The sequence below is a fragment of the Aquarana catesbeiana genome, linkage group LG12 (genome assembly GCF_042186555.1).
Source record: "Aquarana catesbeiana isolate 2022-GZ linkage group LG12, ASM4218655v1, whole genome shotgun sequence".
Taxonomy (NCBI): Eukaryota; Metazoa; Chordata; class Amphibia; order Anura; family Ranidae; genus Aquarana; species Aquarana catesbeiana.
This window is the reverse complement of record NC_133335.1, coordinates 19,372,754-19,397,760: the sequence shown is the minus strand read 5'-3', so window position 1 is coordinate 19,397,760 and position 25,007 is coordinate 19,372,754. Positions and strand designations below refer to the sequence as shown.

The 25,007-nt window shown below is 42.6% G+C and overlaps 1 protein-coding gene across 2 annotated transcripts in view; it reads right to left on the bottom strand.

Annotated features, from left to right (window-relative positions):
* The window catches only part of LOC141113944 (bactericidal permeability-increasing protein-like), a 75,769-nt gene that overhangs the window by 10,105 nt on the left and 40,657 nt on the right, over positions 1 to 25,007 (bottom strand). For both annotated transcript variants that reach the window (XM_073607316.1, XM_073607317.1), the window contains exons 6-14: positions 22,580 to 22,735; positions 20,838 to 20,901; positions 20,674 to 20,734; positions 18,098 to 18,189; positions 16,089 to 16,262; positions 9,292 to 9,351; positions 8,134 to 8,304; positions 3,605 to 3,672; positions 1,110 to 1,152 (exon numbers count right to left, since the gene is read on the bottom strand). In XM_073607316.1, coding sequence (XP_073463417.1) covers positions 1,110 to 1,152; positions 3,605 to 3,672; positions 8,134 to 8,304; positions 9,292 to 9,351; positions 16,089 to 16,262; positions 18,098 to 18,189; positions 20,674 to 20,734; positions 20,838 to 20,901; positions 22,580 to 22,735 — 889 coding nt within the window. The remainder of the gene's footprint in view (positions 1 to 1,109; positions 1,153 to 3,604; positions 3,673 to 8,133; positions 8,305 to 9,291; positions 9,352 to 16,088; positions 16,263 to 18,097; positions 18,190 to 20,673; positions 20,735 to 20,837; positions 20,902 to 22,579; positions 22,736 to 25,007) is intronic.

The window sequence follows — 25,007 nt, the reverse complement described above, 5'->3', positions numbered from 1 at the left end:
GGTCAGACAGAAAGGAGCTCCAAATGGAAAACACAACGCAGCATAAGTATAAATCTAAATTTTATTATTAATAGAAACATGTTTAGGGTCAGTAGAAAAGATGTCAAACCTTCACCACACCATATAAAAAAGCATTTATGACAACGTTGTCAAGAGCAACAATTAAAAACAACCCGGGCTCACCGACATTCATCCGATCATACCAAAAGGGGGACACCGATTGTGCAATGGTGGGAGAAAAAGGATGAGCTGTCAAAATGTATCACTGATGGCCAATAGATATAGAAAGGGGACACAAGGGTGATGATAACAACCTGCAGACAAATCTGGTGATGATTGGATATGAGTAAACCAGCACTGAAAAGACCTGATGGTGAAAGATTGAACAGTCCTGAAGAAGCAAGCGTAAAGCAGCAGGACAGCCAAGGGGGGGAAGGTGAAGAGCAGATAAAAAAAAAATCACAGGTAGGGAGACATATCAGCGCCGCTGTGCAAGCGCAATCACTGAACAAGCGTTCGGGAATGGCGTCCCGTGAACAGTCTCACCCACGATGCAGTCAGCTCCAGATTCCTGTGAGGTTTACTGCTCCTGGATGATGATTTATCTTACTTCACTGCCCGAGATGAAGGCTCCAAGTAGCTGCAGATGTCAGTGCTAGAGACGGTGTCAATGCCAGAAACAAGCGGATCCCAAATGTAAGTCCTTGCTGGCGCTGTGTAATCCAAGGCTGGATGATGCGGAGCGGCAGGTGTGAAAGCCGCGTTAATGAACTGGAGACGCCGGGTCACATGACGTGATGACATCAATGCATTTCGCTCACCACGTGAGCTTCGTCAGGACATGCATTGGATCTAGCAAATGCGTGTATGTTTGCACCCATTAAAAAACGCAACGTGCGTAAACACACAAAAAAGCGCATGCTCGAACGCACCTCCTGGTGTGAAGGCGCCCTCAGAATGGTGTGCCCCAGGAGTGTGCACAGTTCTAAAGGGTGCCTTGACTGAAGAAAGGTTGAAAAACACTGAGTTTGATAACTTTCTCCACCCGAACAACAGCCCCTATATTTCTATGTCAACAGGCCCACTGCAGAAACATGGAACTAACTTACCTTCACCGTCCCCACACTGGAATGAACCAAGGACAGCGAGAAACTGTAAAAGAAAAAAAAAAAGTGGAGGTGGACATCCAAAACTTACACACATGACTTTGGAAAAGTTAGCCTGGAGGGGAACTTTTAATAAGATTTTACATTTTTTTGCAAAGAAAACAAACACACAAACATACAAATAAAAAAAAAAGCATATACAATACATAACTACTGAGATCCACAGGGACATCCATTTCTCCAAAACATAGACTTTATTGGACTACTGAGTGACATTTGGTTTTATTCATATTTCACAGGAATGCTTTTTTTTTTTTTTTTTTAACAGGAAACACAGGTATGCATTTAGCACAGGAAACAAACCTTTATCATGTTTAATAACATAAAAAAAATGGTTAAAATTTGTTAAAATTAACAGCACATTCCAGGTTTTGCCGGCAGGTTTTCTGGGCCTGTGGTGTATTGTATTATGTTAGTGCACCACATTGTGTCATTCAAGTCCTTATTCCAATGACAGATTGTTTATGAAGCCAACATGTTTTGGGCACTGTATCCCCCCCTTCATCAGGGCTAAAGAAAAGGAATCAGCATATTTTGACTTAGTAATCAATACACAGTTGGGATTTATTGTAGTGTATAGAACAGCATCCATCAGCAGCTGATCCAAGTAGCAAATGCTGAAGGGGTTGGAGTTACAGCCCCCGAAAAACATGTTGGCTCTATAAACAGTCTATCATTCGATTAAGTTTGCTCTGGGCTTGAATATCACAGTGTGGTGCTTCAGGCCTAGAGTCACTCATCCCTATTACAAGCCATGGTGATGGTGGGAAATCTACTGTGTGCAGAATCTGCCAGCGTAATATTCAGATTATGGAGCAGCCATACCATTGGATGATATCAATAATATAAAATAAACATATAAAAAAAAAAAAAAAAAATCCGGGTTCTACCCCCTTTCCCATTCATCTACCTTCCCAAGCTTGTATTGTGAGGCAGATGGCGGTGCGGTTGAACTTACTTCCTAAAAGGCATTTACTATTATTAATAGACACAAATCTGTCAATATTACATTTGCAGGAAGGGGATGAAAGTTGAATTTGTTGTAGATCAGTCTGATATTCTTTTTTTTTTACACGTTCATAAGCTAGTTCAGGGAAAGTTCATATCGATCTATTCTTGGCTCCTGATAGAGAGGAACTTTTTATTAGATCGTTCTATAAATGCTCGTTAAATCGCAGATGCGAGTGATTAGTGTGGGATTTGGTCAGAACGAGGAAGTGAATGGAAGAAGTAATCTATAAAAGTATTACAATCAGCACTTAAAACCCAGCGATGGGCCTGCAGTGAGTGATCGGTATTGATTTTACAATAGTAACACGGGCTTACAGCTGAGCTCCGAGATAAGCAAATATTGTCTGAATACATGCGGCCCCATTCACACCTCCAAAACGCTGGAGGAGAAAGAGTTCACATCTTCACTACAAGTCACCTGAAGCCAAAGCTCAAAAAAGTTCTGGAGCTTTTTTTTTGTAGCTTGAATTGGGCAGATGTGAGCATTTTTGGTATGTTTTTATTCCCATAGAAATTAATGGAAAACGTGCAATTTATGCATTCGTGCATTTTTTACATGATTTTCTTCTCAAGTGAACAAAATGTAAAAATTAAATAGTAACAATAAATGAATAAATAAATGCATAAGTAACTAAAAATGTGTAATAATACATAAATAAATAATTTTAAAAAATATTATATAAATTATTATTAATAACAATATAAATAATATGAATATAATAATACATAAACACCCAAAGAAAAAAAAGATTGCTATTAATAATAATTTATGTATTTATTAATTTTGTGTTAGGGTTACGATGTTTAGTTATTTATTATTATTTGATTCAAACAACATGATGCATCGCTCAGAAAAATGCCCGCCCCTCTCTCCCTACGTCATCTACCTAATATCTCTGCCCCCTGTTATCGGCCATACCTGTGACTGGAGGAAGACATTAAGGTGGGCGTGACAGAGAACAGCCAAATCGCACACGGAGCCTCCCGCTCAGCTACGCAGTATTGAAATGGCACTCCCACCGCGTGCTCGAACCTGATTGGCTGCCTCTCTGTCCGGCTCCTTGATTTGGCTCCGCCCCCTTCCAATTACGCTGCTTTTCACCAGTAGCGACACCGGTAGCGTCGGATCGGCTCCGGTAAGCAGCGTAGACGACCGGAGAGCGGCAGGAGGGGGGGGCTGTCTCCTGCCCCCGATAAAAGTTATTTCGCTGCGAATCCGCTGCGAAGACCACTTTTATCTGAAAGCGGACCGCCCGCCGTTCAAGAAAATACTGGGGTTATGGCAGCTATCTGCTTCTATAGCCCCGGTATTCTACGTCAAAGTACCGAAGTATATCCACTGTGGGCGGTTTTAAGCATATATTTAAGCATATAATCAATTATTTATAATTATAGATATAGATGGATCATGAATGAGAGAAGCTTACTTTTTCACAGATATTGTTGCTCCCACAGTCTCTTCAGATAATACAATATCAACTCCGGTGAGGAAATCCTGAGAAGAAATGATAATGTCATTGTATTTACATTCTTACAGAGATACAATGTACTGAACTATACTCTAAATATGAAACTATATTCAGACTGAGTGAAGATTAACTTCAATCCCTTACCTCTTCCTCCAGACACTTCCCTTACCCCTTCTGTCCAGACACTTCCCTTTCCTCTTTCTCCAGTGACTTCTCCTACTTCTTCCTCCAGTAGCTTCTCCTTCCTCTTTCTTCAGTCACTTCTATACAGTGCCTCGAAAAAGTATTCATGCCCCTTGAAATTTTCCACATTTTGTCATGTTACAACCAAAAATGTAAATGTATTTTATTGGGATTTTATGTGATAGACCAACACAAAGTGGAACATAATTGTGAAGTGGAAGGAAAATAATAAATGGTTTTCAACATTTTTTACAAGTAAATATGTGATGTGGAACCAATTGCCTTCAGAAGTCACCTAATTAGTAAATAGAGTCCACCTGTGTGTAATTTAATAAATACAGCTGTTCTGTGAAGCCCCCAGAGGTCTATTAGTGAACAAACAGCATCATGAAGTCCAAGGAACACAGCAGACAGAAATAAAGTTGTGGAGAAGTTTAAAGCAGGGTTAGGTTATAAAAAAATATCCCAAACTTTGAACATCTCACAGAGCACTGTTCAATCCATCATCCGAAAATGGAAAGAGTATGACACAACTGCAAACCTACCAAGACTAGATAAAGGAAGGCCCGTAGACGTGGTGTATCTGGATTTTGCAAAGGAGTTTGATACAGTTCCCCATAAACGTTTACTATACAAGCCAAGGTCTGTCAGCATGAACCATAGGGTGAGTACCTGGAAAACTGGCTACAGGGGCGAGTTCAGAGGGTGTTGATAAATGGGGAGTACTCAGAATGGTCCAATGTGGAAAGTGGGGTCTCTCAGTGTTCTGTGCTGGGACCAATCCTATTTAATTTATTCATAAATGACCTGGAGGATGGGATAACGCTCAATCTCTGTATTTGCAGACAATACTAAGCTAAGCAGGGCAATAACTTCTCCTCAGGACGTGAAAACCTTGCAAGTAGATCTGAACAAATGAATGGGGGGGGCGACTACATGGCAAATGAGCTTTAATGTGGAAAAATGTAAAATAATGCATTTGGGTGGCAAAAATATGAATGCAATCTATACACTGGGGGAGAACCTCTGGGGGAATCTAGGATGGAAAAGGACCTGGGGGTCCTAGTAGATGATAGGCTCAGCAATGGCATGCAATACCAAGCTGCTGAAAGCAAAGCCAACAGAATACTGGCATGCATTAAAAAGGGGATTAACTTCAGGGATAAAACGATAATTCTCCCGCTCTACAAGACTCTGGTCCGGCCGCACCTGGAGTATGCTGTCCAGTTCTGGGCACCAGTCCTCAGGAAGGATGTACTGGAAATGGAGCGAGTACAAAGAAGGGCAACAAAGCTAATAATATAGGTCTGGAAGATCTTGGTTATGAAGAAAGATTACAAGACACTTGTAATCTTGACCCCACAATAGGGATAAAACTTTTCAGAGAAAGGGCATTTAAAAAGACTTGCGGCTATTCACTAAAATTAGAGGAAAAGCAATTCAACCGGAAACAGTGTAGAGGGTTCTTTACGGTAAGATCGATAAGAATGTGGAATTCTCTTCCACAAGCTGTGTTTTCAGCAGGGAGCATAGATAATTTCAAAAAACTATTAAATAGGCACCTAAACGACCACAACATACAGGGATATACAATGTAATATTGACATAAAAACACACACACAGGTTGGACTTGATGGACTTGTGTCTTTTTTCAACCTCACCTACTATGTAACTATGGCCGTCCACCTAAACTGACAGGCCAGGCAAGGAGAGCATTAATCAGAGAAGCAGCCAAAAGGCCCATGGAAACTCTGGAGGAGATGCAGAGATCCACAGCTCAGGTGGGAGAATCTGTCCACAGGACAACTATTAGTCGTGTTCTCCACAAATCTGGCCTTTATGGAAGAGTGTAAAGAAGAAAGCCGTAACAAGTACCGTTTGCGAAAAGCCATGTGACACAGCAAACATGTGGAAGAAGGTGCTCTGGTCAGATGAGACCATTATCAAATGTTTTGGCCTAAAAGTAAAACACTATCTGTGGCGGAAAACTAACACTGCACATCAAATACAGGGCAATCTTAGAAGAAAACCTGTTAGAGTCTGCAAGAGACTTGAGACTGGGGCGGAGGTTCACCTTCAAGCAGGACAACGACCCTAAACATACAGCCAGAGCTACAATGGAATGGTTTAGATCAAAGCATATTCATGTGTTAGAATGGCCCAGTCACAGTCCAGACCTAAATCCATTTGAGAATCTGTGGCAAGACTTGAAAATTGCTGTTCACAGACACTCTCCATCCAATCTGACAGAGCTTGAGTTATTTTGCAAAGAAGAATGGGCAAAAATGTCCCTCTCTAGATGTGCAAAGCTGGTAGAGACATCTCCAAAAAGACTTGCAGCTGTAATTGCAGAGAAAGGGGGTTCTACAAAGTATTGACTCCGGGGGGCTGAATACAAATGTACCCCACACTTTTCACATATTTATTTGTAAAAGAAATTGAAAATAATTTATCATTTTCCTTCCACTTCACAATTATGTGCCACTTTGTGTTAGTCTATCACATAAAATCCCAATAGAATACATTTACGTTTTTGGTTGTAACATGACAAAATGTGGAAAATTTCAAGAGGTATGAATAATTTTTCAAGGCACTGTACATCTTCCTGCAAACACTCCACTTAGTTCTTCTCAAAGACTTTTCTCTTACCTCTTTCTCCAAACACTTACCTTACTCCTTCTTCTAGACATTTCTTCCGACTCCTCTTCTTTCTGATGCTTTGTTTACTTCTTGTTCTAAACATTCTCATTCTCTTACCTTTTTACCTTCTTACCTCCTCTAGCAGGCACTATATTTGTAGACCTTCTCCATCCCCAGACAAATCCATTATGCCTTCCACTTGACACTGCCCCTATTTCCTTCTTCACAAACCTCCTTCTCTGTACATTTCCCAATCCTCCTTCTCCGTACACTTCCCTACCCTCCTTCTCCATACACTTCCCTACCCTCCTTCTTTGTACATTTCCCAAACCTCCTTCTCCATACATTTCCCTACCCTCCTTCTCCATACATTTTCCTATCCTCCTTCTCTGTACACTTCCCTACCCTCCTTCTCCCTACACTTCCCTACCCTCCTTCTCCCTACACTTCCCTACCCTCCTTCTTCGTACATTTCCCAAACCTCCTTCTCCATACATTTCCCTATCCTCCTTCTCCGTACACTTCCCGATCCTCCTTCTCCGTACACTTCCCCACCCTCCTTCTCCGTACACTTCCCTAACCTCCTTCTCCGTACACGTCCCTTACCTCCTTCTCAGTACATGTCCCTTACCTCCTTCTCAGTACATGCCCCTTACCTCCTTCTCAGTACACGTCCCTTACCTCCTTCTCCATACACGTTCCTTACCTCCTTCTCCGTACATGTCCCTTACCTCCTTCTCAGTGTATGTCCCTTACCTCCTTCTCAGTACATGTCCCTTACCTCCTTCTCCGTACACATTCCTTACCTCCTTCTCCGTACACATCCCTTACCTCCTTCTCAGTACATGTCCCTTACCTCCTTCTCAGTACACGTCCCTTACCTCCTTCTCAGTACAAGTTCCTTACCTCCTTCTCCGTACATGTCCCTTACCTCCTTCTCAGTAAACTTTCCTTACCTCCTTCTCCGTACATGTCCCTTACCTCCTTCTCAGTACACGTCCCTTACCTTCTTCTCAGTACACGTCCCTTACCTCCTTCTCCGTACATGTCCCTTACCTCCTTCTCCGTACACGTTTCTTACCTCCTTCTCTGTACATGTCCCTTACCTCCTTCACCGTACACATCCCTTACCTCCTTCTCCATACACATTCCTTACCTCCTTCTCCGTACATGTCCCTTACCTCCTTCTCAGTACATGTCCCTTACCTCCTTCTCAGTACATGTCCCTTACCTCCTTCTCAGTACACGTCCCTTACCTCCTTCTCAGTACATGTCCCTTACGTCCTTCTCCATACACGTTCCTTACCTCCTTCTCAGTACACGTCCCTTACCTCCTTCTCCATACATGTTCCTTACCTCCTTCTCAGTACACGTCCCTTACCTCCTTCTCCATACACGTTCCTTACCTCCTTCTCAGTACATGTCCCTTACCTCCTTCTCAGTACATGTCCCTTACCTCCTTCTCAGTACACGTCCCTTATCTCCTTCTCTATACACTTCCCTTACCTCCTTCTTCCTACCCCTCCCTAACCTCCTTTTCCAAATACCTTCCTAACCCCCTTCTCTGAACACCTTCCTAACCTCCTTCTCTGTACACTTCCCTTGCTTCCTCCTCCAACTATTGTTTAAGTATTTAGACTCCACCACCCCTTTCTGAAACGTACAGCTTGTATCTGGAATAGGGAGATCGATGGCCGGTCAGGACACATGGCAAAGACCTCAATGTCCATAGAAGCTTGCACTGTTAGTGAGTCAAGCAGGCAGGTCACCGTGGGAGCCGAGTGTGCCGAGATCTGGAGCAGCAGTGGCGGTGAATCTGGGTACCGAGAAGGCAGCTGAAAGGACAACAATACCATTATAAATGCAAACATTAGATATCAGAGTGAAACAATTTCTGTAAATCTGGATTACTATCTAATCTTCATAACACGTTAATAAACGGGAACTACACTAACCAAAAATAGAACTCACAAGAAATGTCTAACAAACAAACAAAATTAGCAGTATCCGTTTTGCTGAATCAGCTCAGTGAATATTTAGTGTCTGCACTACCTCTCAAATTGGGAAGACTGAGAGGAAGTTGTCAGTTTTGGCAGCATTTATGGATGGTGGGTTTTGCATGTGATCTGAGAGCCAGTTCACACCATGCCCGCAGATGATTTGCATCGGAACGCACTGGATTCAGACCGCATGTAAAGCGCACTCTATTTGCACTCTGCAGTGGGTGTCAATAGGAAGTTACCGACACCCCAAACGCAGGTTGCAAATGAGGTGCATTTGCCCGCACCAGATCGCATGGTCCTTTTGTACCATGCGATCCGGTTATGGTGTGCATTAAAATGTATCGCATGCACTACTTTGGTGTGGTGCGATTTTAAGCCCATGAGGGCCAATTCCCACCAGTGCGTTGATCTGCGGAAGGACATCTGAAAGTTAAGAATTTCTAATGTGTCCTATTCACCCCAATAACGCTGTGCATGCATGTCAACGGACGTAAAAATAAATGTAAACGGATGTCAGCGTGCGTTAAAACGAGACTAAAATGGATGGAGATGTACATGCTTTTTCCTCACATTTATTTTATGCGAGTCCTATATAGAGATGTTTGAGTCACCAATATATTTAGATTAATTAAGGTCATTGCAAATGAATTAAATTGAACAGTGGCAGGCCATCCAAGATCTTGACAAGATCTGATCATTGAACTAAGCAATGCACAAATGCATTTTTCAGAATGGTAACCCCAACAAATCTATGCAACAGTACAGAAGTATCTACAATTTCCCCCCATGTCTCCAGGGATAAAAAAAATGTCCTCTTACCTCGGGTGCGAAGATTTTTAAACTTTCTATGCTGAGCCGTATTGGAGATATTTTCGGAATCTAAAATAAACCACAATAAATTTTAAACTTTTTTAAAATGTTGGCTGCCGTTACTCATAAAATCTGACTGTTTGCAATACAAGGTAGGGGTGTGGACCTGGTGCTGCACTACCGTGGACCAGGCAACATAGCCAAAACTCCATCAGTAATGGTATGGTTTCCAGTGCACCTACGTCGACAGTTGTTCCAACTCTTCTTGGCTATGGACAGCCCAATCTGCAACTGGTGTGGTTGTTTTCTGCAGTTATGGGCAGGGGCTATGCAATGTAATTAGCAATAAAGGTGTCTGCACACCAACACTAGATTATGTTATCTAACAGTTACATACAGTATCTCACAAAAGTGAGTACACCCCTCACATTTCTGTAAATATTTTCTTCTATCTTTTCATGTGACAACACTGAAGAAATGACACTTTGCTACAATGTAAAGTAGTGAGTGTACAGCTTGTATAACAGTGTAAATTTGCTGTCCCCTCAAAATAACTCAACACACAGCCATTAATGTCTAAACCGCTGGCAACAAAAGTGAGTACACCCCTAAGTGAAAATGTCCAAATTGGGCCAAAAGTGTCAATATTTTGTGTGGCCACCATTATTTTCCAGCACTGCCTTAACCCTCTTGGGCATGGAGGTCACCAGAACTTCACAGGTTACCACTGGAGTCCTCTTCATCTCCTCAACAAAAGTGAGTACACCCCTAAGTGAAAATGTCCATATTGGGCCAAATTATCCATTTTCCCTCCCCTGTGTCATGTGACTCGTTTGTGTTACAAGGTCTCAGGTGTGAATGGGGAGCAGGTGTGTTAAATTTGGTGTTATCGCTCTCACTGTCTCATACTGGTCACTGGAAGTTCAACATGGCACCTCATGGCAAAGAACTCTCTGAGGATCTGAAAAAAAGAATTGTTGCTCTACATAAAGATGGCCTAGGCTATAAGAAGATTGCCAAGACCCTGAAACTGAGTTACAGCATGGTGGCCAAGACCATATGGCGGTTTTCCAGGACAGGTTCCACTCAGAACAGGCCTCGCCATGGTCGACCAAAGAAGTTGAGTGCACGTGCTCAGCGTCATATCCAGAGGTTATCTTTGGGAAATAGACGTATGAGTGCTGCCAGCATTGCTGCAGAGGTTGAAGGGGTGGGGGGTCAGCCTGTCAGTGCTCAGACCATACTCCGCACACTGCATCAAATTGGTCTGCATGGCTGTCATCCCAGAAGGAAGCCTCTTCTAAAGATGATGCACAAGAAAGCCTGCAAACAGTTTGCTGAAGACAAGCAGACTAAGGACATGGATTACTGGAACCATGTCCTGTGGTCTGATGAGACCAAGATAAACATATTTGGTTCAGATGGTGTCAAGCGTGTGTGGCGGCAACCAGGTGAGGAGTACAAAGACAAGTGTGTCTTGCCTACAGTCAAGCATGGTGGTGGGAGTGTCATGGTCTGAGGCTGCATAAGTGCTGCCGGCACTGGGGAGCTACAGTTCATTGAGGGAACCATGAATGCCAACATGTACTGTGACATACTGAAGCAGAGCATGATCCCCTCCCTTCAGAGACTGGGCCGCAGGGCAGTATTCCAACATGATAACGACCCCAACACACCTCCAAGACGACCAATGCCTTGCTAAAGAAGCTGAGGGTAAAGGTGATGGACTGGCCAAGCATGTCTCCAGACCTAAACCCTATTGAGCATCTGTGGGGCATCCTCAAATGGAAGGTGGAGGAGCGCAAGGTCTCTAACATCCACCAGCTCTGTGATGTCATCATGGAGGAGGGGAAGAGGACTCCAGTGACAACCTGTGAAGCTCTGGTGAACTCCATGCCCAAGAGGGTTAAGGCAGTGCTGGAAAATAATGGTGGCCACACAAAATATTGACACTTTTGGCCCAATTTGGACATTTTCACTTAGGGGTGTACTCACTTTTGTGGCCAGTGGTTTAGACATTAATGGCTGTGTGTTGAGTTATTTTGAGGGGACAGCAAATATACACTGTTATACAAGCTGTACACTCACTACTTTACATTGTAGCAAAGTGTCATTTCTTCAGTGTTGTCACATGAAAAGATAGAAGAAAATATTTACAAAAATGTGAGGGGTGTACTCACTTTTGTGAGATACTGTAAATGCACCAGTGTGGCCCCTGAGCATTTGCTTCTTCCATCTCGAGCATCAAATATAAAAGTGGAGGGATAGAAGGTCGTTGAAGTTGTAGTTGAGGCTGGGTCATATTTATGGGGTTAGTCTGAGCTGATAACCCCCTCAAAAAACATGGAAGGAGAATATCCTTAAGCAGAAAAAAAAGAGAAAATGGGGGCCCAGTCCAAACATTGCACCAGGGTTTGTACATCTTTAGATACTCTGGGGTACAAATGGGTAACTGTAGGCTCCAATTATTGTATTTGACAAAATAATAAAAGAACAAATCAGCGCAAATATGTATGTAACAATAGCAAATAGCTGCTGAACACCAGGGTCAAAAATCACAAATCCCTAAAAAACAATATATAAAACAGATGGTGCAGCGCTAAAATTGTTTGTAATAAAAGTCCATAAAACAAACCGTGAACAATGTATCCAAGTGGTCATCAGTGATGTAGCATCATGAAGAAAACTCAGTGGGTTATGTGACCCCTCCACCAATGCTAAAGATGGCCTCTCACCTCAGCGCAGGGACCCTTTAATTACAGAGGGTCAAAGGCACCTTCCCTTACGGGTCAATGAAGATAATTGGCAGCAGATCCCGATCAGTCTGGTTACAACAAAGAGCAGCTCCGCAAAATAGACATTTATTAATAGACAATTAAAATCAGACTTACAAACAAGGTACTATTCTATATCCGCTGATGAAGTCCCCGCCCATAGGGACGCAACGCGTTCGGAGGGAAGCCTCGTGACGTCACCCGCGGCCATCTCGCATCCTTGTCCTATTCACACACTTATGCATCTGGCACTGGAATAGTGCCTTGTTTGTAAGTCTGATTTTAACTGTCTATCAATAAATGTCTACTTTGCGGAGAGCACTATGTTGTACCCCTTTTTACTTACATGAAGTGCCCTAGGATTACTCTACACTGCATAGTCCTTGCTCTTTGTTGTAACCAGACTGATCAGGATCTGCTGCCAATTATCTTCACTGACACGTAAGGGAAGGTGCCTTTGACCCTCTGTAATTAAAGGGTCCCTGCGCTGAGGTGAGAGGCCATCTTTAGCATTGGTGGAGGGGTCACATAACCCACTGAGTTTTCTGCATGATGCTACATCACTGATGACCACTTGGATACATGTGTTTTTTTTATCTCCAGATATGTCTCAGTGCTTCTCCTGAGGAAGCAAGTTTTTCTATCTCGCGAAACGCGTCAAGAATTTCAGCACAGTACTTTTACTGTTGATACATTATGATACTAGTGACACCGATCGATTTCCTGCTGGTGGATTTACTTTCATTTGCCCATTACCCCTGCAGGGGTTGGGCTTTCCGGTGAGTGGGGACACAATTGGGGGTTCCAGAGAAGGAGATTATACAACGATCACAATTATTTACACGGGATTCTTTTGGAAGCAAAGTCACTTTTCACAGAGTCTCTTCCTTTTTATTTTTACATATATAGAACTTTAAATCTGCTCGGACACTTATATCATTTGGATGTGGATTTTGAAAATTCTGCTACATTACCACACTATTTATCATACTATTGTTTATATCTGTACATATTTTGGATATATAATTTTTTTTTTTTTTGGGGTATTTTTTATGCTTTTTCCTTTGCGATTTTGCAGACTAGCACTAATATTACACACATATTTATATATTATTTTTGCTGCCCTTTTTTGAGTGCACGTATTTCTTCTAGGATTATCTACACCGTATTTGCACTTGACTTTTTAATCATATGTTTTATTATGTGTTGTTTTATACCTGTGACACATACACCTGATATGTTGTTTGTTTATGATTTTTTCACAGTAGTTTTTATATACTACCACCACTTTGTAGGATATTAGTATCCTATTACATACATCTTTGAACAGCGCCACATTCCCCACTAGAGATTTCTTCATTATGATACTAGTGTTTTGATGAATTATCTCTGGAAACAAAAAATATGTTTTTATGAAAATACATTATTTGTGATTTGACTCACAAAGTCCCTTGGGCTATAAGTAGTTGGGTTGTATCTATTTATCTACAGTCTTCGCTTCTCTACAGCTGTTCAAAGTGCTGAAATCAACCTCCTGCTGCAATTTGTTTTTTTGGTCTGGTGGACACCTTGGCCTCGAAGAAAATGAAGAAAATGATACCTACCTCACTCTCCTTGCTATTTTATTATGCCAGGAAACTCATTATCTTATCATGGAAGAAACCTATGGCCTCGTCAATATCTGCCTGGAAGGACTTAATTACCAAAACGTTACCCTTCTAAAAGGCTACTTATGTCAGTAGAGGTGTGCCAGATAAGTCTGACAAGGTTTGGGGAAGGTCCCTCCCCTGTCACCTTTTTTCTCTTGGTGGCAGATAGCAGAGGAACGAAGCAGCAGACAGAAATTACACTTAGTGCTCTAGTCTGAGACAAGCACACACTATAGAGGGATATGCTTTGTTCATATTCTGTGTCTGAGGTTTACAGCCACTTTAAGCCACCAATCAGCGTGAGGCTTGATTCATTGTGCAACCAACTCAAGTCACTCTAACTCCCTTGCAGGGCAAGGTAAGTTCCAGCATATGGTCTCCTTTAACCACTTGACATCCCAGCTATTGTCAAATGACGTCCACAGGAGGGATCTCCCATCCTAGGCGGGCGCCATATGACGCCCTGGTCTTCCCGGCCATCTAAGGGGCGCATGCGCGCCACGTCACTTGGGAGCCAGTGTGGCCGCGATGTCAAATGGAGAGTGGACTTTCTCGAACCAGGTACAGAGGTTTGGGAGGATATGTGGGAATACCCTTTTCTCCAATTAGTGGCAGTTAAGGATCGCTTAATTCAATTCAGGATTCTACATCGGGTGTATTAAACGCTGCAACGGCTGAACAAAATTTATCCTGGGGCCCATCCTAGCTGTTGGAAATGTGGTAACCTAGAGGCCGGTTTCTGCCATATGTTGTGGTCCTGTCCCAAAGTGCACTCTTTCTGGGTAGAGGTGACGCAATTTGTAGCCTAACAATCCCAATCCCGCTGACTGTACCAGTCTGCTTGCTGGGCCTGGTGGGCTCTTTAGCGCACCGCACAGCAACTAGGACCCTCATAGGACTTCTGCTATTTTACGCCTGTAAAGCAATATTACTAAAATGGAAACAATCAGATGCACCCTCTCTGAACTCTTGGAAAGCCCTGGTCAATTCTACAATACCATTATATAAAGCCACATATCGTGGGTGTCCTGCTTAATTTGATAAAGTGTGAAAACTATGGCTCGACTTTGCCTCCACTAATGCCGCTCAAGAATAAACGGTTTATCTGACACCCATTGACTACTCATTCCGTGTTAACACCTGCTAATACCCACATGACACCCCTATAGGTGAACCCTTAGTATCCTAGGCCTAGTACCAGAGTTCCCTCTTGAAAAACCTCACCTCTATCGAACGAAGACGAGTTGCACATTCTCCTTTCATAATTTCTCCAAATGGAGTGGCTGAGCAGTGATGTTCTATTGTTTGTATCTTTTTTTTTTTTTTTTTTTCTGTCTGTTTTTCTGTCGCTAACAGCACTGTTTTAGGCAGATAACCTTTTGTTAGGTACCGATTTATGTGGGTTTTTTTTAATCGATTAATCGACTAATTTCGATTAAATATAACGCACATACAGATCCAACTACTTTTAGCTGATCTCCTTGCATTGCAACTCTGCATTAGTCAGTGGTAAATGTGGTATACACTATATACAATCACCCGACACTAGTTAGTTTCCACAACCCATGACTTAAATTCACAGTTCACACAAATACGTTTTAAATTCAAACTGTAGCACTCACATAAGTAATTTTTTTTTTATTAAACTTTAAGAAAAACGTAGAAAGTTAGTTTAACTTTAATTATAAAACTTATCTAGTGTATTGACTGTCAGTCACTTTATAGTAGACAAGTAGGCATCACTTTAGCCAGTCACGCAGACATACCAGAGTTTGTCAAAAGGTTATCAAATTTGCCTACACTTAGCTCACTGAATGATCCCAGTTAACCACATCCATATTTACCATCACTGTCCAGGCTGTCCGGTGACGTCACGGACATCGACATCACCGGACTCCTCCCCCCTTCCCTTCGTTAGCAGACAGAGGCACTTGAGGAAGGGGGGAGGAGTCCGGTGACGTCAATGTCCGTGACGTCACCGGTTCTCCGACGGAACTCCCTGAAGACCGGGAAGCCAGCGGAGAGGTGAGTACCATTTAAAAGAATTTTGATCGATCAAAAAAATTAACGATTAATCGAGTAATTAATCATTAATTTCCGCAGCCCTAGTTTTTTTTCAAACTTGTCACTCTTCTTTTGTTTATAGCGCAAGAAATAAAAAACGCAGAGGTGATCAAATGCCACCAAAAGAAAGTTTCATTTTTGGGAAAAAAATGATAAAAATTTCATTTGAGTACAGTGTTGTATGAACGTGCAATTGTCATTCAAAATGCGACAGCGCTGAAAACTGAAAATTGGCCTGAGCAGCAAGGGGGTGAAAATGCCCGGTATTGAAGTGGTTACTATAAATAAAATAAAAGAATAAATAAATAGTTCTACTCACCATGTCATCGGTGATATTATACTTCAAGAACCCAGCCTTGTAGTGCACAAACCCGGCTGAGTTGGCAGAAAACTGTGACAAAGCGATGAGCAACATGCGCGAGTCAACATCTGGCAACACGAGCTTCTCCGGGTGATAGGGCGTCAAGTGTTGTGATTGGGCGACGAAGTCCGCCTGGAGGGTGTAAGAGGGACAGTTAGGATAAGAAACCAGTTAATTTAAATGCTTACCTACATGTGCCTTTGAACTTTAATATTTGAATAGAAGAAAAGTCAAAAACAAGATTGGGACTTTATATGAAGACACAGGGCGTCTCAAGCCCAGTGCTTCCATCCCTATGTACTGAACATGGGAGGAAAGGTTGGGACTTTGTGTGAAGCATGCAACCAGGGAGATATCACATGTGGTTCACCAGTTAGCCTTGGTTTTTTACTATATTTACTTTTTATTGCCCTTTATATTGGGGCCAAATTAAGTCACCTGTCCCTGATTTAGGTACAGATCGTCATTACTCATTGGTCCCAGCACTAGTGACACTCCCTTCATTTATTAGCTACTCCATTTTATATCTTCATTTATAGTTTACACTTTACTATACACATTTTTTTATAGATGTTTACGCTGGTATGGATCCCATTTATTTCGAATATCCATGGGGGACTGCTGTTTTCTACTCGTATTCCACCTTATGTGCCAGGGTTTTTCCACCTAAGCTCCCAGGGCTTAGTACCCTTTCTTTGCCGGCCTCCAGCCCTCTACGCTTGCGCCCAATCTCACTAGCATGTCTGTAAGTAGCATTTGATAATATTCTCCTCCTCTCCCTATAGAAAAATCTCATATTACACAATTTCAACTCTTAGTAATTTTTGACAATTCTTGTAAACACCTATCCTACATCTGCTCTTGAAGAGTGACAGAAGCCACGAAACGCGTCGAGCTCTTAGATGCCTCCCTGTGTTCACATAACAAAAATACCATACCCATTTGGATTGTACCAACTAAGAAAGGCTATGTTTATTATTTTGTGGAGACACGCAACAATGAGTTTGTTTTTTTATAATGTCTACAATATGAACAAATATGGCACTATACTATTATATCACTAAATATTTTGTATATAATTAAATCTTATTGACTTTATATCATTGTTTTGCATCATGCCTTTATGCAATGATGCAATGTTTATAGTTCTAAACTTATTATGTACCCGCCAAACATATTTTTGTTGTGATATCTCCCTGGTTGCATGCTTCACACAAAGTCCCAACCATTCCTCCCATGTTTTATATTTGACTACTCCAGGCAGGGTCAGTTCCCCAGCACAGTCCCCTCCCTCCATTTATGTCAGAATCCTCTCCTGTTATGGGAGTGTTACATTACTGTATGTGCTGGCCCGGCTCCTATGCTCCTCCCTGCAGCCCTAAATAACCTTTTATGTAGCTGCAGGAAGAGAAGTGAAGGAGATTCCTGTAGAGTAGCCATTCTCAACCAGGGTTCCTCCAGAGGTTGCTAGGGGTTTGTTCGAGCTGTGGCCGATGAACCACCTATATGATGATGCCTACAGAGTTCAAGGTTCAACACCACTTGGCAAAGCCAGAAGCATGACACCAAATATCTTTTTAGTGGTCTTTAAGGGTGGCATTCTGAGCACCACTTTAAGGGGGACATTCTTCCTATTGACCAATATAAGGCGCATTGTTCCTATTGAGCCCTGATGAACTGGTTTCAGTAAGGGTTCCTTGAGACATGAAAATTATTTTTGGGGTTCCTCTAGGGTTAAAAGGTTGAAAAAGCCTGCTGTAGAGTGTCACCTGGGTCTGTTGGGCGAGCTGACATCACATCCAAGATGGCGCCACCTAGCAAAGCTTTTGGATGTCTACATAAGAGAGTCTTTTACAGGTAAATAACACAATAATAAGGGAAGAATTTTGTTGAAATTTTTAGATCCCCATTTTAGAGCCCCATATTTTTTACCCTGGTTTCCCTGCTTTCCTCTCCATCATATTCACCTTCACAAGAAGATCAAACTGTTTGCTTGCAATGAGCGGAGGTCCCACCAGATTGACTTCCACATCAGACACGGAATCCACCGGTATGGAGACTGCAGAATACAAAGAACTGCTCTATAGGTTTCTGTGTGTCATAATTCAAGGAATACTGCTCATAATGGGGGTCAACCAGTTGGTAGGTTGCCCAGTCTAGAAATTTACTAGATACTTATGGCATCACTATGTGCTGAAGCAATGCTTTCCATGGCACCAGGAACACATCTTTGTTGTAATATGTTCGCCGATTTATGTGGGATATTATATTATTATATATATATGTACAAATACAGTACAATATTGACCTAGCATAAACTCCCTCCCAGGGTACTAATATATCAAAGGGGACTTGTTGATGTTAATATGCAAGAATACAGATTAGGAATGTAGGTATTCCAAGGGCTCAAAAGGGTGTTCAGGTGGTATCTGTTAATCTAATCTAATTACACATATCTAAGGGGACTTGTTGATGTTGATATGCGGGAGTGCAGATTGGGGCGGTTTATGACTGCAGCTGTTCACGGCTGGGGGTTGTTGTCTGTCTGAAAGAATAAAGTATATCAAAGGCCTGAATGGAGACGGCCAATCAAATTGCTCAGCCATTCAATGTCTAGTGAATATAACATGACGTTCAGTCTATAGTAGGTATAGTCTTGTCTGTATATGACTATGAAGGCACAGACCTAGGAAAAAATGGGACTCTGAATTATATACTCTGTCGGATTTTTTGTCATCTGTGGACTTTGGACTTTGTTCTGTGTTGGAAGTCAATAAAGTGCATCTCTCTGGAAGAATTGGGTTGCTGCGGAAGAGTACTTACTAATTAATTATCATACCCACTATACTACTACACATATTATATCACTACAATCTTGATTCATTGACTTGAAATGCAGAACTCCTACACTAAAAAGTAATAATGATTAGAAGATTGCATTAGTTTATATCTACCTAGAGTTCAGCTTTACACATTGGTATAAGGATGCCCACAGACAGGGCCTTTATTCAGCGAGAACTTGGGGAAAGCAGTTCCGGCACCTCTCCCAGTGAATGTATGTCATGTCAAGGGGTGATGGGGTGTGCTGCAGGGTCTATTGATGCTAGCTGCTGGGGGGGATCTATTGCTGCTGGAGGTCATTTATTTTTTGCAGGGTATATTGTTGCTGGGAAAGTGTGTTGTTGCAAGTGGGGAATCTATTGTTGCTTGGGGTGGGTCTTATGTTGCTGGTGGTCCGTTATTGCTGGGAGGGGTGGGGTGGGGGTCTATTGTTGCTGGCTGCAGGGGATCTATTTTACTGTTTTTCTTGTTATCTGCTTGCTATGGGGGCACTCAGCAGGAGGAAGGGGCCAGGAGCAATGAAGAGAGACCCGGGAATAGGAGGATCTGGGCTGATCTGTGCAAAGCCACTGTACAGAGCAGGTAAGTATAACTTGTTTGATATGTTTTACAAAATAAGACTTTACAATTATTTAAAGTGTTACTAAACCCAGGACCTGGCATTCACTATATCTGGTCTCCCACAGTACATGGAAATGCAATTATTTTAGTAAATATAAACTGCTAAATACCTTTTCTCTTCAGCAGTATATAGCAGTCTTGTGACTTCTATCAGTGTCTGGTTAAAGCTAGAAGGAGGAGTTTTCATTCTACTCTGATTGACCTATGAGGCTGCAGGAGCCCTGTTCCTCTGTCTGGACAGTGCTGATTGGCCCTGTGCTGATCACATGCACCCTCCCAAGTAAAAAAAAAAAAAAAACTCTATAGCAATACAGACCAAACTGAGCATGCGCAGGGTGCCCCCAAGGCTCTATTCTATCAGGAGATGGACTGGGGACAGTAAAAGAAGATCAAACAGCCTTTAGCAATACACACCAAACTGAGCATGTGCAGAGTGCCTCCCAGGGCTCTGTTCTATCAGCAGATGGATTGGGGATAGTGGAAGAAGGGGAGGATCAGAGAAGACAGGATCAAACAGCCTTTATACACAATGCGGAGGATTAACCCCTTAGGTTCCACAGTGAGTATCATAAGCATGCAATACTGCTTATGCAGACTGATTTTACTACTGTGGGTTTAGTAACACTTTATTAAGTTCCCTGCTGACTGGAGAGCTCTAGCTCTGACTCAGTAGGGAGCATGTTAGGCCTTTTCAAAAAGACCACTGCTTTCACAAAGAGATCAAGGGTCCTCCTCTGCAGTATGCTGTCAGAGAACAGGCTTTTCTACCCAGGCTATGGCTTTTTTTTTTTTTTTTAAGGAAACCAACTGCAAGACTTTGAACACCTTTGAGTTTTATTGTACCATTTAGCTGATTTAAACTGAAAGTCCGATTGGGCTTTAAGATACACATCCAGACAACGATGAGATGTTAGTAATAGATATTGGCGCCAAATATTGTTTCGCCTCCGCAGTACGCACAGATCCATAGACACTCAGAGGTTTATGTATTCTGTGCTCCTCTTTCAACCAGACAATGGACAACCCAGCCTGGTTGTTGGACTATTACCCCCCTTCTACAAAGGGAGAGCTACCCAATTACCTGGGAGAGTGCTCAGTGTTTTCTCCATCTGTTGCACAGCTTTTTCAAACGAGGGACAGATCTAGATAAAAAAAAAAAAAGAGACAAATTTATGACATGTAAGACTTGCATTACAAAACTGGCAGATGGAATGCCTTTGGTTGGCCTTCCACATCAGCAAATACCTGGGAACTGATGGCGGAACGAATAGGTCCTATCATGGCACCTTTAAACATGCTAAAGACCCATCTGTAGGAAAAAAAAAACGGACCATGAGCCAGTAATATAACTTTATTGTATAACGTTAATGAGTAAGTCTTTATTTATACTGTAAAGAAAACTCATCAAAAGAGAATTATGTAGGCTCCTAGCACTGTCCTCCTGCTAGAAACTACTTTTTGCCTGGCTATCCTCCTAAACTCCTAAATGTGCTTCTTAGTCACTGACACCCTCTTCAGTTACAGTGGGTAAAATAATTATTTGATCCTCTGAAGATTTTGTAAGTTTGACCACTTACAACGAAATTAAGGGTCTATAATTTTTTATCATAGGTGTATTTTAAATGATAGAGACAGAATATCAACCACAAATCCAGAAAAAACACATGATACAAATGTTATAAATTGAGTTGCAGTTCAGTGAGTAAAATAAGTAATTGATCCCCAAGCAAAACATGACTTAGTACTTGGTGGAGAAACCCTTGTTGGCAAGCACAGAGGTCAGACGTTTCTTGTAGTTGGTGACCAGGTTTGCACACATCTCTTGGAGGGATTTTGGTCCATTCTTCTTTACAGATCTTCTCAAAACCTTAAGGCTCCCTCCATAAATTTTCTATAGGATTAAGGTCTGGAGACTGTCTACGTTGCTCCATGACCTTAATGTGCTTCTTCTTGAGCCACTCCTTTGTTGCCTTGGCAGTATGTTTTGGGTTATTGCCATGCTGGAAGACCCATCCACGACCCATCTTCACTGTTCTGGCTGAGGGAAGAAGGTTCTCATCCAAGATTTTACAATTCCATTGGCTCCTCAATTTGGCAAAGTCAGCATATACCTTTAGCAGAGAAACAGCCACAAAGCGTAATGTTTCCACCTCCATACTTGACTGTAGGGATGGTGTTCTTAGGATTATAGTCAGCAATTTTCTTCTTCCAAACACAACAAGTTGAGTTAATGCCAAAGAGCTCAATTTTGGCCTCATCTGACCACAACACTTTCTTCCAATCCTTTTCTGAATCATTTAGATGTTCATTGGCAAATTTCAGATGGGCCTGTACATGTGCCTTCTTGTGCCGTGTTTGGAGGAAGACAAATGCTGACTATGACCCTAAGAACACCATCCCTACAGTCAACCACGGAGGTGGAAACATTATGCTTTGGGGCTGTTCCTCTGCTAAAGGTACAAGCCGACTTTGCCACATTAAGGGGCCAGTGGACAGAGGCCATGTATTGTAAAATCTTGGATAAGAACCTTCTTCCCTTCCCTTGAAAATGGGTCGTGGATGGGTCTTCCAGCATGACAATGACCCAAAACATACTTCCAAGGCAACAAAGGAGTGGCTCAAGAAGAAGCACATTAAGGTCATGGAGCAAAGGATCTTCCCTATAGCATAGCAAATCTTTTTTAAATTCAAGCCTACTTTCACTTTTATTCATAGGTTGACGGAAGTGCCTAGGCACCCTCACATACCAGGAAGGGCACTGCTATTTTTTTCCAGGGGGACGCCAGACAAAAAGAAGATCCTGTTCACGCTCAATTAATATTTCTGGATGCTCCCAAAAGCAACTTTTTTAAAATTCAAGTCTGCTTAAACTGCATTGTCTGCAAGTTTCTGTGTTGCCCATACCCACCAACCCCACCCTTTGCATCTACCCCATTGTCTTCTTTAAATTGGGTTCTCTTATATCTCATGGGGCATCATTCACTCACCCAGATCCTCCAGAGAAAGAGAGATCCACCTGGACAACATCGGAGCTACAGCCGGCATCCCATACTGCGCCATGGCCGTAGTCATCACAGGTTATCCCGACAGATCCAGCCACAGAAAATCCCCACACTGATAACTTCATCTGAGAAGACCCTGAACTGTAAGCAGAAGAAAAATTCTATCAGGTTTAATGTCAATTCAGTTCACAAACTGAGCAGTAGGTTAAAACCACCAATGGTAACTCATATTATTATTATTATTATACAGGATTTATATAGCGCCAACAGTTTACGCAGCGCTTTACAACATGAGGGCAGACAGTAGAAATACAATACAAATCAATACAGGAGGGATCAGAGGGCCCTGCTCGTTAGAGCTTACAATCTAGAAATATACAGTTTAGCATATCTATAAATATATAAACAGGGTTTTTTTTTTTTTCAGCAAGAACGTGGGGGAACATAGTTCCGGCACCTTCAGAACTGAATGGCAAGGGGTGCTGGGGTGTGCTGGAGAGACTATTGATGCTGGCTGTTGAGGAATCTATTGTTGCTGGAAGGGAACTATTTTTGGGGAGGAAGGAGGTCTACTGTTGCTGGGGAGGACTAATGTTGCTCACGGGGGATCTATTGTTGTTGGGTGTGGGTCTTATGTTGCAGGGGGGGGTCAATCATTGCTGGGAGGGATCTACTGTTGAGGGAGGGGTCTTTGTAGCTGGATGCTGGAGGGTCTATTGATGCTGGATGGAATCTTTTTTGCAAGGGGGTCTATTGTTGCTGATGGGGGATCTAATGTTGCTGGGGGTGGGTCTTATGGTGCAGGGGGTCAATCGTTGCTGGGGGTCAATCGTTGCTGGGTGGGATCTACTGTTGAGGGAGGGGTCTTTGTAGCTGGCTGCTGGAGGATCTATTGATGCTGGATGGAATCTTTTTTGCAGGGGGGTCTATTGTTGCTGATGGGGGTTCTATTGTTGCTGGGGGTGTGTCTTATGTTGGAGGGGGTCAATCGTTGCTGGTGGTCAATCGTTGCTGGGTGGGATCTACTGTTGAGGGAGGGGTCTAATTTTGCTGGCTGCTGAAGGGTCTATTGATGCTGGCTGTTGGATATGCATAGTTCCTGGAGGGGATCTATTGTCACTGGGCTGTCTATTGTTGCTAGATCTATTCTACTGCCTTCTTTGTTATCATTAACAAATTCCATATAAAATACTTGGTTCTGTATTCCCTAAAATGAGCAGTACTGGGAGGTGGGTAAGGGTTGGACCCAAGGAACTGTGCTCGGAGGTGGGTAGAGGGCGGAGTCAAGGGGTGATTCTGAAGGGGGGGGGGGTTCCTGCACCGTATCTCTGAGAAAAAAGCTATATATATATATATATATATATACAGTGGGGACGGAAAGTATTCAGACCCCCTTAAATTTTTCACTCTTTGTTATATTGCAGCCATTTGCTAAAATCATTTAAGTTCATCTCTCCAGAGATGCTCAATTGGGTTTAAGTCAGGGCTCTGGCTGGGCCATTCAAGAACAGTCACGGAGTTGTTGTGAAGCCACTCCTTCGTTATTTTAGCTGTGTGCTTAGGGTCATTGTCTTGTTGGAAGGTAAACCTTCGGCCCAGTCTGAGGTCCCGGAGAAGGTTTTCATCCAGGATATCCCTGTACTTGGCCGCATTCATCTTTTCCTTGATTGCAACCAGTCGTCCTGTCCCTGCAGCTGAAAAACACCCCCACAGCATGATGCTGCCACCACCATGCTTCACTGTTGGGACTGTATTGGACAGGTGATGAGCAGTGCCTGGTTTTCTCCACACATACCGCTTAGAATTAAGGCCAAAAGGTTCTATCTTGGTCTCATCAGACCAGGGAATCTTATTTCTCACCATCTTGGAGTCCTTCAGGTGTTTTTTAGCAAACTCCATGCGGGCTTTCATGTATCTTGCACTGAGGAGAGGCTTCCGTCGGGCCACTCTGCCATAAAGCCCCAACTGGTGGAGGGCTGCAGTGGTGGTTGACTTTCTACAACTTTCTCCCATCTCCTGACTGCATCTCTGGAGCTCAGCCATAATAATCTTTGGGTTCTTCTTTACCTCTCTCACCAAGGCTCTTCTCCCCGATAGCTCAGTTTGGCCGGACGGCCAGCTCTAGGAAGGGTTCTGGTCGTCCCAAACGTCTTCCATTTAAGGATTATGGAGGCCACTGTGCTCTTAGGAACCTTAAGTGCAGCAGAAATTTTTTTGTAACCTTGGCCAGATCTGTGCCTTGCCACAATTCTGTGTTCTGAGCTCTTCAGGCAGTTCCTTTGACCTCATGATTCTCATTTGCTCTCACATGCACTGTGAGCTGTAAGGTCTTATATAGACCGGTGTGTGGCTTTCCTAATCAAGTCCAATCAGTATAATCAAACACAGCTGGACTCAAATGAAGGTGTAGAAC